Source organism: Balaenoptera ricei, chromosome 5, assembly GCF_028023285.1.
Source record: "Balaenoptera ricei isolate mBalRic1 chromosome 5, mBalRic1.hap2, whole genome shotgun sequence".
Classification (NCBI taxonomy): Eukaryota; Metazoa; Chordata; class Mammalia; order Artiodactyla; family Balaenopteridae; genus Balaenoptera; species Balaenoptera ricei.
In genome coordinates this window covers 106,874,558-106,888,743 of record NC_082643.1, presented here as the reverse complement: position 1 = coordinate 106,888,743, position 14,186 = coordinate 106,874,558, and the positions used below count along the sequence as shown (strand labels likewise).

At 50.3% G+C, this 14,186-nt stretch overlaps 1 protein-coding gene across 1 annotated transcript in view; it reads left to right on the top strand.

The window, feature by feature from the left end:
* Window positions 1–666: 666 nt before the first annotated feature.
* C5H4orf50 (chromosome 5 C4orf50 homolog) overlaps window positions 667–14,186 on the top strand; it is a 48,728-nt gene continuing 35,208 nt past the window's right edge. The window contains exons 1-3 of the mRNA XM_059923845.1: window positions 667–953; window positions 5,476–5,614; window positions 8,831–9,424. Coding sequence (XP_059779828.1) covers window positions 667–953; window positions 5,476–5,614; window positions 8,831–9,424 — 1,020 coding nt within the window. The remainder of the gene's footprint in view (window positions 954–5,475; window positions 5,615–8,830; window positions 9,425–14,186) is intronic.

The following is a 14,186-nucleotide window of genomic DNA, read 5'->3' as shown; positions in this document are numbered from 1 at the left end:
CTTTTCGGGGTCTGGGTTCATCCCTCACCCCTTGAGTTTTGGAGTCAGACTTGGATTTGAATCCTGACTCTGCCACTGCCCATCTGTGGGGCCTGGCCAACTCCCCCAGCTTCCAGAGCCTCTGTTTCAGCATCTATAAAATGGTTATAAAAATGCCCGCCTCCTGGGGTTTCCAGGAGAATCGGACTAGGTAAGGTGAGATGACCCAGTGCAGTGCTAATTTCCCTTTCCCTTCCCCTAGTAAACTCCAAGCCTGTGATAAATGTTTGCTGGACTCAGAAAGGAGGTTTAGAACTTCATTTATTACCTGGTGAAAACTTGAGCCTCATTGCTGAGAATTTATAACACTCTGATGGTCCTGCCTAGAAATCTTATTTTACCTCTTTGTACACATTATTAAATTTTTAATTCCAAGTGACTTTTCTGCTTTGGGTGAGTGCAGGCATGCTGGCTTGTAAAACGAGAGGCTTTCATTCATATTGTATGACATTTCTGCAGGTGAAACCCAAGTCCCCCACTCATAAATAATCCACCTGTTCTTGCCCTCCTCAAAGGATATTTTCCTGCACAATCTGAAGGCACTGCAGCCACCTTGAAATCTCCAGAAAGTCCATGTTGCAGATTCACTTAATTGTATTAAGTCTTGGCCCATGAACTATGTCTGGGATGGAGCCGACAGCTAAAGGACGGACTGAAAAAAGTTTCAGCTACGTTGTCAGAGCCCCCAGCAGCGATGGGTTTGATATAATGAACGTCGATGTGAAGATCGACACGTCCTGGATCTTCCAGGATGTAGAGGAGACTGGTGAGGAGCCAGAATGTCTTCCAGAAGAAGCAGCCAGAAGCCCAGACATGGGCACGGGAACACTCAGGAAGCACCTGGAATCCTCAGAACAGAAGCTGTTGGCAGCTGTGGACAAGTACGTGATGTCAGAGTCTGGGCTGAGGAGCAGGTAAATATATACCATTTGGACCTCTTCTTTGTGTATGTACGAATCCTGGGGCATCCTAATTGTGTCAGGGTGGAGTGTTGAATCATTTCTATGACTGAGGATGCAGGCAAAACAATCAGTGTTCCATAACCCGCCACAGCAGTCCCTGGCTCCTCTGTCTTTCCCTTCCTCTGCTCCGTATCGTAGGGGCTGAGCCTACCTCCCAGGCTCCCTTGCTCACTGGCTTCCATCTGGGTCCAGCCAATGGGAGACGCTGAAGGGAGGAGGACGGGCGAAGCCAGGGGAGTCTCCCCTTCTCTTCTGCTCTGGGTGACGTCTCTGACCATGGCTGCCATTCAGTCATGCGTTCGGCTTCCTCTGTGGTCCTGCTCCTGGGCCCCAGTATCACCACCTCCTCCCTGTCTATCCCTCCAGCCCCAGGGGCAGAAGTGGCTCCCAGCAGTTGCTAACCTCTGGGTTGCCTGTCATCTCTGTCTGGCCTTTCATCTCTTCCATCATCTTTGTAGCAGATTCCCTATGTTTGTTTGATTCTCGCTGCTGAACCTCCTGGCCTAGGCTCTATTTTCCTGATGGAACCGACATGGTCCAGAGGTGGGGTGTTTGAATCCAGGTCCTTCTCCAAAGCCCATGCTCTGTTTTGATACCTAGGCCAGTAGAATGAGGAGAAACCCAGCATGGAAATGCAGTACGGTTATGGCTGGGGTCTGACAGGTTTACCAATATGCCAACAGCCAAGTGTCTTAAATTTGTCTGACTTCACCATTTTTTGTGTGTTTTCCTTCATTTTAGTAAGGGCAAGTCAGTAAATGTGTATTTATTTACATGATCTTTACTTTTTCTCCTCTTTGTCAAACTTTTCACGTGAAAAAATTCACATATGAGAAAAATTATTTTGTCACCTTCAGTATCAGTCTGTGTGATTGTCCATTCACTCATTCATCCATTTATTCCTTCATTCCCTCATTCATTCACTCATTCTACAATGTGCACTTGGCCCTCGGGAATCACGTACTGTTTGTTGTATGAGTCTGCTGGGGCTGCCATAACAAAGCACCACAGACTGGGGGGCTTAAACAACAGACATTTATTTTCTCATAGTCCTGGTGGATGGAAGTAAAAGATCAAAGTGTGGACAAGGTTGTTTCCTTCTGAGACCTCTCTCCTTGGCTTGGTGATATCTGCCTTCTCTCTGTGTCTTCCTGTGGTCTTCCTTCTGTGCATGTCTGTGTCCTAATCTCCTCTTCTTATAAGGACACCAGTCATAGTGGATCAGGGCCCACCCTAATGACCTCATTTTAACTAAATTACCTCTTTAAAAACCCTATCTCCAAATACAGTCACATTCTGAGGTACTAGGGTTAGCTAACTTCAACATATGAATTTGGGAGGACATATTCAGCCCAAAACATGAGTTCTAGGGGTTGAGAGCTGGAAAGGCAGGGCCCCAGCCCTGGAGAGATAGAAGTATAACTCACGCAAGGTTGTACATGGCAGTGAAAACCAGAAGGTCACTAGGCCTGGGAAAGATGGGTGGGAAACCCCTGCCAGAGGGGACCTCTCTATGTGAGGGAGAAACAGGCAGCGTGGAGGCACCATGAGTGACGGAGATGAGGGGCCTCTGTGGCTGGGGCCTGGGGTGAGGACATCCTGGAGGCGGTGTCCTGGACCCGCCTGTGGGGAAATGTGAGCTGTGTCCTCAGTTCTCTGAAGGTGGGATGCACCATCCGGTAGAAGCAGGGCTTCAGGAGGGGACGCCGGATCTGTGGCAGGGGTTGGGAGAAAAAAGATTTAAGGCTTACCAAGATCCTGTGGTGCAGGGCACAGTGCTGACCTCCCCCCACAATGCCTCCATCACTGCTCCCTTGACCCCTGTGACACATAGAGTGATATGATCCCCTTTTCCAGATGAGGAAACTGAGGCTCAGTGGATGAAATACATTACTCAGTGTCACTGAGAGCTGAAGCCAGGGTCTGAATGCACAACTGTGAATATAGATTTCAGGCTAATTTCACCATGGGTTTGCTCTAAGTAGGGGATAGTAAAAGATTGATAGTGTACATTGGACTTCACTTCAGTTAAAGAGTTAATATTTTAAAGTATTTATTGCAAAACTAATGCAACCACGTTGTTAGAAATTTGAGAACGAGAACCCCACTCCCACCTCCATAACACTATCATTGCTGCAAATTCATTTACAATCTAAATGCAACGAAATTAATAATAGCTGAACACTTGTTGAGTGTTTACTCTGGGCTAGGCACTATTTACATGCTTGACGCGTATTAACAGACTTAATCCTTAAAAATAAATTACTGAAAATGAAGTAATAGCAATATCCTCAATTTCTAGATGGGGAAATTAAGGTGTTGGCTTAAGTAACTTCTCCGTGGTCACACACCCGGCTACATGGGGGCGCTGGGACCACCCAGGCAGCCTGCCCGATTTATCCTGGTGGATATTCCCTGATGGAGTCTCCCAGTTCTGTAGCACTCTTTGCAGCTCTACACTGTAATATATATTTTTAAATTTGTCATTAATCAGTGAAAAATGGTACTTCATTGTCTAGTTCCTATTTGTGTGTGTATATGTTTCCTATGGCTGCTAAAACAAATTACTGCAAACGTGCTGCCTTCAAACAACACACATTCATTGCCTTTCAGTTCTGGAGGCAGAAGTCCTAAAGCAGTCTCACTGGGCTACAGTCACGGTGTCCGTAGGCCTGTGCTCTCTCCAGAAGCTGTAGGGGAAACCTGTGTCTGCCTTTTCCAGCATCTATAGCTGCATTCCTTGGCTTCTGGCCCCTCCCCATCTTCAAGCCAGCAGGGTAGCATCTTGCTTCAGTGGTCACATGGCCTCCCCTTCTGCCTCCCTCTCGTGAGGACAGTTGTAATTGCGGTTAAGCCCACCCAGATAATCCAGGATAATCTCTCCTTCTCAAGCTCCTTAAGTTAATCACATCTACAGTCTCTTTTGCATCTTAAGGTAACATTCATAAGTTTCGGGGAGCAGGGCGTGGATATATTTGGGGGCTGTTATTCAGCCTGCCACCATGAAAGTAGTCATTTTCTGCCTAGTTTAAGTATAGGGATAATACCAGAATTCAATATTGTCCCAGATTTAACATTTCAGATTGGTCTCAAAAACTAAAAAGTTAAACTTTTCTTTTCCCATTCAGGTATCACCACGTTTTATAGTCAATCAGATGGCACTCCACCCAAGCCTCTGACTGATTAATGAGCGGCCACTCCTTGGGTTCATTTTGGAAGGAACTTAATTTTAATCTACACAAGAGGGCACCCTCCCTTCTGTCACTCTAGAGACCCTCCCCCAGGGCCTCAAAACTAGAGCAGGAGAGGGGACTCTTGGCCCTATTATTAATAATAGTGACTCACTTTATTTAATCTTCACAACAACCCTCTGAGCAAGGTGCAATTACCTGTTTTACAGATGAAGATACTGAGGGTCATAGTGGTGAATGAGCCCAGTTAAGGCCTCATGGCAGGTAAGTGGCAGAGCCAGGAGGCAAAGCTAAGTCCTCACCCAGGGAAGTAGAGTCTGTCCTGGATGAGCAGGTCACCTGGTGTGGAGCTGGGTAAAGGAGTGAGGTTGTGCAGAGCTTGTCCATGTAGGCTGAGAATGCACTTTCCACGTGCTTCATGGTCTTCTATTATAGAAGTGAGATTGGCACATTGAGGGGACTTGGATACTAGGTACCAGCAGGAGACAGACAAGTGAGTCTATGTGGCTCCTCCGCTCCTCATGGGACCAGTAGGCAGATGTTCCTTCCGACTTCCCTCCATTCACATGTGCTCCTCCTTTCTATGTAGCTGAGGTCAGGGCTCACTTCCAGCCTGGGTATTATTTTGCATATGACACAACTTCAGCACTTCCTGAAGTGCTGAAGACTTCAGGTGGCTTAGCCATCCCTAACTGTTAGGTCATTTCCAACCTCTCACTTTTGTAATCCAGAGATTAATTTTTTAAATCGCAGAAACCTTTTTTCTGCATTTCAGTCATTTCCTTAGAAGAGATTTGCAATAATTTAGCTTAAATGGGAGGCAACAGAGCACAGGGTTAAAGCATGAGTTTGGGAGCCATGCAGCCTGGACTCTATAATGCTCTGTGACCTTGAGCAAGTGGCCCGGCCTCTCTGATCCTGTTTCCTCATGTGCGAAGTAGGGGGAATGGAATCCACCTGTAAGGATTAATTGAGACAATGCAGATGTATGGTTCAGATGTTTGCTTCAGTCCTTCTTCATTGGTATGACCTGAACTGGGGATTACTGGTTTAGGGATGAGAACACTGTTAAGATTCCCAGTGCCTTATTATTCAAAAGAGGGCTCTGAAGTATTTTAGATCATCTTCAAAAAGATAGGTATGAATGTTTTACAAAATGTCGTTTTGTCAGAATATCAAATTGGCCAAATAACAGAGGAAAAAAAGATGATCCTGGTGTCTGTGAAAACCTTAGGCCACGCTTACTGCATCCTGAGTAAGCGCCTTGCTGCTTCAATGCGCAGAATTCAGGAGCTGGAGCTGTCGGAGAGGAAACTCCTCCAGAAGGTGGACCAGTTGAGCGCCCTCGTATTCCAGGAGAGAAGTGCCTCTCTCCGGGCCCAGGAGCAGCTGGAGGTGCTGCAGGGGGAGCTCGCCAGCCAGGTACCGAGTCCCTCCTCCTTCTTTCCAGTACTTGTTTCTTGTCCCAGCAGAGTCACCCCATAGGTTTGGACGTGGTAGCAGCTGGCCTTGAACATAGACAGTGGGGCGGAGAGCCTAGCCAGAAGGGGTAAGAGAGGTCCCAATTCTAACAGTGCAAGCAGGGGCCGCTGGACCTGGGCAAGGTCACGTGGCATCCCTCGGCCTCGGCTGCCCCATCTGTAAAACGGGGCTCCCATCCTGTCCTGCCCGCCTCATAGGGCTCTGGCTGGGATCCACTGGGTGGCATGCAAGGGTTGTGCACTTGCTGGGAGCTCTGGCCAGAGGTTCCTTTCTGCGGACTTGGTGCCTGACATCAGGGGAGCCGGCTCTGGCCTAAGGACAAGGAGAGGACTGATGCGGGGTCTCTGCCCTCAGGAGCTGGCTTGCGGGCAGGGACACAGATGGGAAACAAGTAACTCCAAAGCTGGATGCTGGGAGCCATGGGGAATGTGGTGTGTGGTGGGGAGACAGAGTTGGTGAGGCCAGAGGGCTGCAGGGAGGACAGATCACCAGGGCCCCGGCATGACCCAAATTCTGGAGGCAAGGGGGAGCAGGACTTAGGGGGACCTTAGCAGGAGAGGCTCATAGTCAGAGCTTTTGGGAATATCGCTCTAACTGCATGGGAGAGAGAGGCGGCAGGGGCAGGGGGCAAGTTAGAGCGTGATTGGAGAGGGAGTGGGTGGTTAAGAGGATAGGCTCTGGAGGCAAATGCCTGGAGCCAAACCCTGGCTCTGCTACTCATGAGCTGTGTGATCTAGGCCAAGTGACTTAACCTCTCTGAACCTCAGTTTCCTCATCTGTGAAATGGGAATGATACAGTACCAACCCCGTTCAATTGTTGTGTGGGTAAAGGAAGGTAATACGTGTAAAACACTCACAACGGTAGGCATTTGGATAGCCCTAGCTGCCTTCGTAATTACTAATCTTTACTGAAATATTCCAGGGGAGAGATGACGAAGGCTGGAGGGCAGAGACTTGGCAGGCAGAGACCCAGAGATCCCGAGAGGCATCTGGTTTCAGTAAATTGCTACTCACAGGGCAGCACAGTGACTGTTAAATTGCAGGTTGACACCCGTCAGTGGGTTGTGAAATCAATTCTGTAACTCACAACCAGCATTTTAAGAATGGAATTGACTAGGAATTATGAAAGGGCATCACGTGTACGAAGGGGAGTGCTGTTTCCTGAAACTTCTGTTTCAGTTGTCAACATGCGCATATGTATAATGGGGCATGTTCTTAAATGTATTTTTTACCGTGGGAAGTAGTCCAGAAAGTTTGAAAAACACCAGATTGATTAGCTTTCAACTGAAATAGAAGTGATGCATGGAAAGATAAGAAGTTCAATTAAATTGAAATTAGTCTTTGAGATGCCAGGGAGACATGCAAGTGCCACTTTTCCCCTTTGCATTGAACTTCAGGTGCAGAAAGTTGAGTTCATCCTCCTTGGTTCACAGCACATCATCGTCAGTGTCCGAGAGTTTTCAACCCGAGGTATAGTAGTGTTATGTGGGATCCCACCATCAAGAATGTAATCTCTCTGTGGAAAATCCTGTAATTAATATTTTTTGTCATGCCTTATATACATATAGGGTTTCCCAGGTGAAAAGACACAGTCCTGCAATCACCAGAGGTTCCTAGTATGATGGGGAGACAGAGGATGAGGGTGACAAGCAAGGGAAATGCCATTAGCAAGCTCGGGGCACTGCAGGACCCGCAGTTATGTGGCCCACACACATTTCTTTATTGCATTCTCCTGTAATCTGGATGCTCCTGGGAATGTCCTGTCACAAAACCCCATTTCCAGATGAAGGGCAAAATTTCAGAGAGGTGAGGGGTCTGGCTTGGGTCCCCTCGGAGAGCACTTGGCCCAGCTTCAACCCAGCCCAGACACTAACCCTCAATCTCTCCCCAGAACTATCTGCATTTCAGAGCATATTTTGCAGGAATGCATGAACTCTGCCCTTTGTACCTGATATTTGCCAAATGGCAATTTGCCCCATTGTTGTCAATATTTGCAGTAATCCTTTGCATACAAAGACACCTCACTTCTGTGGTGACCCGCGGTCATTCCCAAAGGTGATAAAGGTAGACCCATCCAGATGATGGGGCACCGTGCACCCAGCGTCACCGATTACAGGATTCATACCATCGGGAAGACCCCCAGCAATTTTCCTCGCAGGGAATCTAACTCCAATTTTATCTGCCCCATTTCCCCCCAAAACACGCTGTCAAACAAAGCCTGCCGGGCTGTTCCCAAGTTTCCTCTTTCCCATTTGCTCTTGCTTGTTTGTTTTGTCTTCTGCAAGCTCTCGTGGCTGTGACTGGGCATCGGCAGCAGGCACTAGCAGTTGAAAGAGAGCTTAACATGAAGGCAGTTCTACCCATTTGCATAAATTAATTCTGAAAATTAGGCAAGGACGCCCATTTTTGCAGTGCGTGGGTCACCCCAGTCCAGCCTACAGCTCATAGGTGGGGGGAGGCCAAGGTTTAAGAACAGGGAGATGTGTTCCTTGGACAGGCAGCGGGCCAAGCGGAAAAAGGAAAGGTCTTGAGTCAAGTACGTGGCGGTTCAGTGACTTTTAGTCGTGTGACATTATGCAGGTCACTTCTGAGTAGCTCCACGGGGCGTATTCACAGGAAGGAACAAATGCTGTGACACTGGTGGTCCTGTCTCACCAGCCAGAAGTCATGGTCAGCTGATCCTTACTGGGCCAGGCATTAACTCTGTAGGCACTGGGAAATGGGGAGGTCTGGGAAGTTCTGCAAGTGGGGAAGTGGGGACACTCAGGGGGGTCCAGGTGGCAGCTCTTTACAAACTGGTGTGGGGGAATTACATGTTGGAACCACTGGCCCTCCCAGTGTGCACCAGCCCATCCCCATCCTGCCCGTTGCACAGTTTCCTTCCAAGAACTCGGGGAGCTCACGGGTGTGCAGGGCCCACACTAGGGGGAGGTGAGTAAGGCACTCGTCTCCTGGGCAAACTTTAAAGGGGCGCCAAAAAACAGTCATCGAGATAAATAATATTTTGCAGCAATGTCTTAACGCAAAAATTAATGCAAAAAGAAAAAGCGCGCTGAACAACAAAATATCGAAGTTTCAAATAAAGACAGGCTCAATGCGAGCTACGGTGCGTCCCCGGCCGCCTTCCTGACGCCCTCCTCCACCGCCAACCCGTAGGTTCAGGAGAAGGAGCGCGCGGTCCGGCGGCAGCGGTGGCGGCTGCGGCGGCTGCGGGAGCGGCTGCGGCGCAAGGACGAGGCGCTGGGGCGGCAGGCGGCGGCCCTGGAGCGCGGCCGGCGGATCCAGCGGCGTCAGCTGCGCCTGGCGCGCGAGCAGGAGCGCATCCTGCGGGCGCAGGTGCAGCGGCTGGAGCGGGACGTGCGGCGCCTCTGCCACGCCGCGGGCCTCCTGCTGGCCGAGCTGGACGCCCCGAACCCGGGTGGCCCCCGACCCCCAGGCCCGGCCAGTCCCCGGGGCGCTCCCGAGAAGGCCGCGGAGCCGCGCGCGCTGCGGGCCAGGGCCGAGCGCGGCGAGCGCGAGCGGGACCAGGCGGCGCGCCGGCTGCGGGAGCAGCGCGCCACCGAGCGGCTGCTCCGCGGGCAGCTGGAGGAGCTGCGCTGCTGCATCTATGGGCTGAAGCTGTCGGAGATCGGCCTGCAGGGCCAGGTGGAGGAGCTCGCCCAGCAAAACAGGTGCCTGCGAGAGGAGCTGGGAGCCCAGGCCCCCCGAGAGAGAGCGCTCAGCACGGCCCCTGCTGGTCACTGTAGCCTGGTAAGTGGCCGCAACCCAGGGCACGAGTGATTTTCTGCTTTTCTCTAACTTTCTGCCGCTTGGTCAAGTCACGGACTCCGTCATTCCCCAGTTTTCCTCTTCAACCACCCCTCCAACCCACCAGCCCCGTTCATCCATCCTTCATTCCATCCGCCCATCTACCCACCTGGTGGCACCCATCCACCCCTACAACTTCACTCACCCGTTCACCAACCCAGCCACCTCACCACCATCTGCCCACCTGCTCAACCACCATCCACCTGTCCGTGCCCTCACCCACCGTCTTGTTTACCCACCCACCCACTCCTCTACCCACACTCCATCATCCCTTTCACCCGACCATCTGCTTGTCCATCTCTCCTTGCAGCCACTCTCCAGGCAGCCAACCAGCTACCCTTCATCCCTCATCGTCTGTTTCCTCCTGTCCGTCCATCTGTCTGACATTTGATGGGTCCCTGCCTGTGCCAGGCCCCGTGCTGGGCGAGCTTCTCCACGTGCAGTATGACATTAACTGTCATGGTCTCGTGACTTCCACCCCGATCCACCCCTCCCTGGGAAAGCGATCACCCTTTCCCACCTCCCTCACAGCTCCAAAGGTGACCACGGTCCCAGCGTGCCGGTGCTGTACGTGCATCTTCATTTCTCCTTCTTTAGACTGTGAGCCCCTTGAGGGCAGGTCCAGGTCAGATGGCTTCTGTAGCGGCCGCCCCAGCAGCAGCACACAGGAGGCCCTCAGGACTGTGCAGCAGAGAACATGCAGGGTTCAGTCCCTTTCTGGTTCTCCTATTTGCTAGCTGTGTGACCCCGAGCAAGTTTCTTAAGCTCTGGAGCCGAGAGCAGGCTGGACACTGATGTTATCACCTAACTGATAGACGAGCAAAAACTTACCGTTTAATATACTCCTGCCATGTGCTTGGCACCCTACGGTGTTTTCAAAGGCATCATTTAATGCTCCTAAAACTGTAAAGCAGGTACTATTAATGTCCCCACTCCACAGAGAGGAGGCTGAGGCTCAGAGAGGCAGTGCACTGACCTGTTATCACACAGCTCAGAAGAGGCAGAACTAGAATTTGATCCAAATTGGATGTGGGTCCAGAGTGCTTTGTTTCTCCTGCACCAGGCTGCCTCCCTGTAAAGGGAGAGTTAACTCAGCTCCCTCCAAGAGATCAAGATCCCACTGGGTTAATTTGCATTTAAGGAAAAATAAGGGAGCCACCTTAGCCCAAAGAAGATTACTCATTAAAAAAAACAAATCAAATTTATCTTCGGACCTGGACAACCTATTTCAAATTAACTGGAACTTTAGTTTTCTCAAGATAATGAAGTGTATCCTGCCTAGATCATTTTAATAATGAGTTTATCTGTGGTTATATTTTATCTTTTTAGTACTTCATCCTACTCATGTTACTTCTGCGTGTCCTGTTCGTTCTTCCTCCATTATGTTCACCAGGTAAAAGGAATACAGTGTACCTTTAATATTGGCACCTTGTTGTAATTTCAGAAAATAAATCGTGTAGAGATGGAAATTGTCATTTAGAATCCTTTCTGTAATTTTCCTAAACGTAAGATTTTAATATAGGCTGTTGGCTTACATCCTTATTCTCCCAATCTTTCTGCCTTCCCGTGCACTGCTACTCTTTCTTTTATCTAAGGAAAAGGGTGAATACCTAAATATTTTAGAGATGCCTCCTAACGTTTTGTACATTTTGTGTTCTCTCATTTAATCTTTAGTACAGCCTTGCAAGCCAGATGCTATTATCCCACTGACTAGATGGAGAAACTGAGACCCAGGAGGTTAAGTGACTTGACCACAGGCATGCAGCTCCAAAGTATTAGGGCCAGCAAGGGGACACGGGCCAGATCAAGGCTGTGACTCCAAGATGCTGTCCTTACCTTAAGATGCTGGGGCCAGCGTTGGTTCTTGTGGAGTTTGGGGCAGTGTCAGTGGCTGCGTTTGGCAGCTTGTGTGCCATCAGTTATAAGCCCCTTGTTGACATGCATCTGTGACCTTCTCAGTGTTTCATGCCTTATCATTTAAAAGACCCAATGCCCAAGGAGAACTGCATGCTCTCAAGACTTTGCTGGAGGCTGCTGTGCACAGTCCAAAGTCTCTCAAAAACTCCTTAAATTTCCCATAAAGTGTGGTCCGCATCCAGTTCTGCCTCTATAGCATCCGGAGAAGCCAGCCTGTTATCAGATGAGTAGCGGAGGAAACAGGGGCCCGTGGAATAGAAAATGCTGATCCTTAAACATGGGAGCCGTACACACTGGGGTGAGACGCTCATGCTCTAAAATGACAGGTGGGACCCGGAGTGGCCAGAGGCAGTGGGTTCTGCTGGGTGAAGGGGTAGCAGCACTTGCTGTCTTCTGAGTGTGTCAGAGTGAAGAGCCCATGGGAGCGTGAATGCAAGAGGCCTTTAAAGATGGACAAATGTCAGTTACCATTTCAGCATAGAGTGTCATGGGACGGTCACTGCTCCTGGCTTTTAGCAATCTAAAATGGCAGCCTGTGAGCATCCGGGCTGGGAGAGTGATATTAGCAAGGGCTTGCTTTGGCCGTCGGTGTCCATTTCATCGTGGTTTGTGCATTTCCTGTGTGGCTTGCTCTCACTTCTAGAAAGTGGCTCCCATCCCCTTGCTGATGATCTCTCGGCACCAGGGTGACCAGCTTCTTGCTCCAGCCAGACGTTAGCAGTTCTCCCAGATGGAGACAAGCAGGGCTGAGTTCCCCCAACTGGTGGGCCTGGAGCCTGGCCCTGCCTTCTAGGAGCCCCGGGAACCTTGCCAGTCGTTTTATTTCTATGCCTCAATTTCCTTATTGAGCAAATAGAAACGTAGGTGCTATGAGAGTTTCCTGGGGCTACCCTAGCAAAGAACCACAAACTGTGTGGTTTCAACAATAGTCCTGGAGGCTGGAAGCCCGAGATCGAGGTGTGGGCAGGGTCGTTCCTTCCGAGGCCTGTGAATGAAGATCTGTTCCGGGCCTCTCTCCTTAGCTTGTGGGCGGCTGTCTTCTCCCTGTATCTCATTGTCTTCCTTCTATGCATCTCTGTGTCCAAATGTCCCCCTTTTATAAGGACACCAGTCATATTGGATTAGGGCCCACCTGAATGACCCCATCTTAACTTAATCAACTGTGTCTCTATTTCCAAATCAGGTCATGTTCTGAGGTACTGGGGGTTAAGAGTCAACTTAGGAAGTTTGAGGGGGGGACACAATTTAACTCATAACAAGTACCCTCCTGGATGCACCATTATGAGGCCCCATGAAACGGTAGAACTGTCGGTTCTAGTTCCTTGATGTGCTTCTTCGCCGGCTTCATGGGAGTACAAAACGATTCCTATATTTATGAGGGAGTCTTTGCACTAGACGCCATCTCTGGTGCTCTACATCTGTTGTCCACTCATTTTGTCCCTCAACGACCTTCAAGGGAGGCACTATTTTACCCCCATTTTACAGATGAGGAAGTGGAGGCCCAGAGAGTCCCAGGGTCCCAGAGATATTAAGTGGTGGGGCAGGATTTGCACCCCGGCAGGCTGACCCTGAGATGACCCTGTGAGTGCCATGCTCTGCTCCTCCGGTAACTAGTGGTCAGTGGGTCCCAAATCAGCATTTAACGGGTGCCTTACCACGAGGTGTACTCGGGCCTGAGCTTGGTACCAGGGCTGGGAAGTAAGACAAGACCCCTGCCTGCACGGGATGACAGACTGCCTGGAGAAAGAGGGTGCAGACAGAGGAAGGGGGAAGGGGCCTGACAATCTGTGGGTCACTGTTGGGGATCTTGGTGTTTGGAATGGGGAACGGACCCAGGGCCACAGGGTATGTCAGAGTCTTCCAAACTGTCCTACTCTCAGAGGGCACTGACAGCCCTGACTCTGAGCACCTTGGAGTCGTAAAGGGCCACCTTGAAAGGAAGAAATCCTCCAGAGAGCGCGCTGGAGAGATGGGAAATGCCAGCCAGTCACCAGCTCATGGGGCAGCATGGCTTGCAATTTTAAAGTTAAAATGCTAGAATCTATTGATAACAACACTGTAAAGCCAGATGGTGTCCCTCAGGTCTTGGTCTGGCCTGTGGCCATGGCTGTGCATGTATGAAATTGTACTCAGTGTTCTGAGAGCATTGCATGCATGCATGCATGATTTCCCAAGGCTGACAGTGCATTTCCAAAGGGGCAGGACTCAGAATGGTTAAGAGCCACGCGGCAGATCTTCAGCACCTTTCTCTGGATAACGGTGTAACCCCCAAATGATCTCTTTTCATAAGCCCCCAGCAGCTCCATCGCCTTGGGATCCAGCTCCACTTCCTAACCACGGCATTCAAGGCCCCAGCTGCTCTAGCCGCTGACTCCAGGCTCACTGCCCACCCCTTCCTCCCACCTTGCCTGGCCACCCTGAGGTCCTGCAGGTCCCTAAATATGCCAGGCTTCTCCAGCCTGCTTACTTTCCCTGTGTCTAGAGACTTCTACTGTCTGCTCCCCACGGCCCCTTGGTAAACCCCTGCTTCTTTCTCTCCATTTGGTGAGAATGTCTCTTCCTCCAAGAAGACCTTCCTGATTTTATGTCAGCTCCTTCCCTCCTTGGTGCTCCCATCATGACATGACCCACCTCTGGTGACCCTAATTCTCACTGTGCTGGGCCTGGCTGCCCACCCCCCCCATAGCTGTGCCTTCATCGTCATCACCAACTGGGTCCGATTCAGCCATAAATCCCAGCCCCTGCCCACAGGCTGTGGAATACTTGGTGAGCAAGTGACTCAGTGACT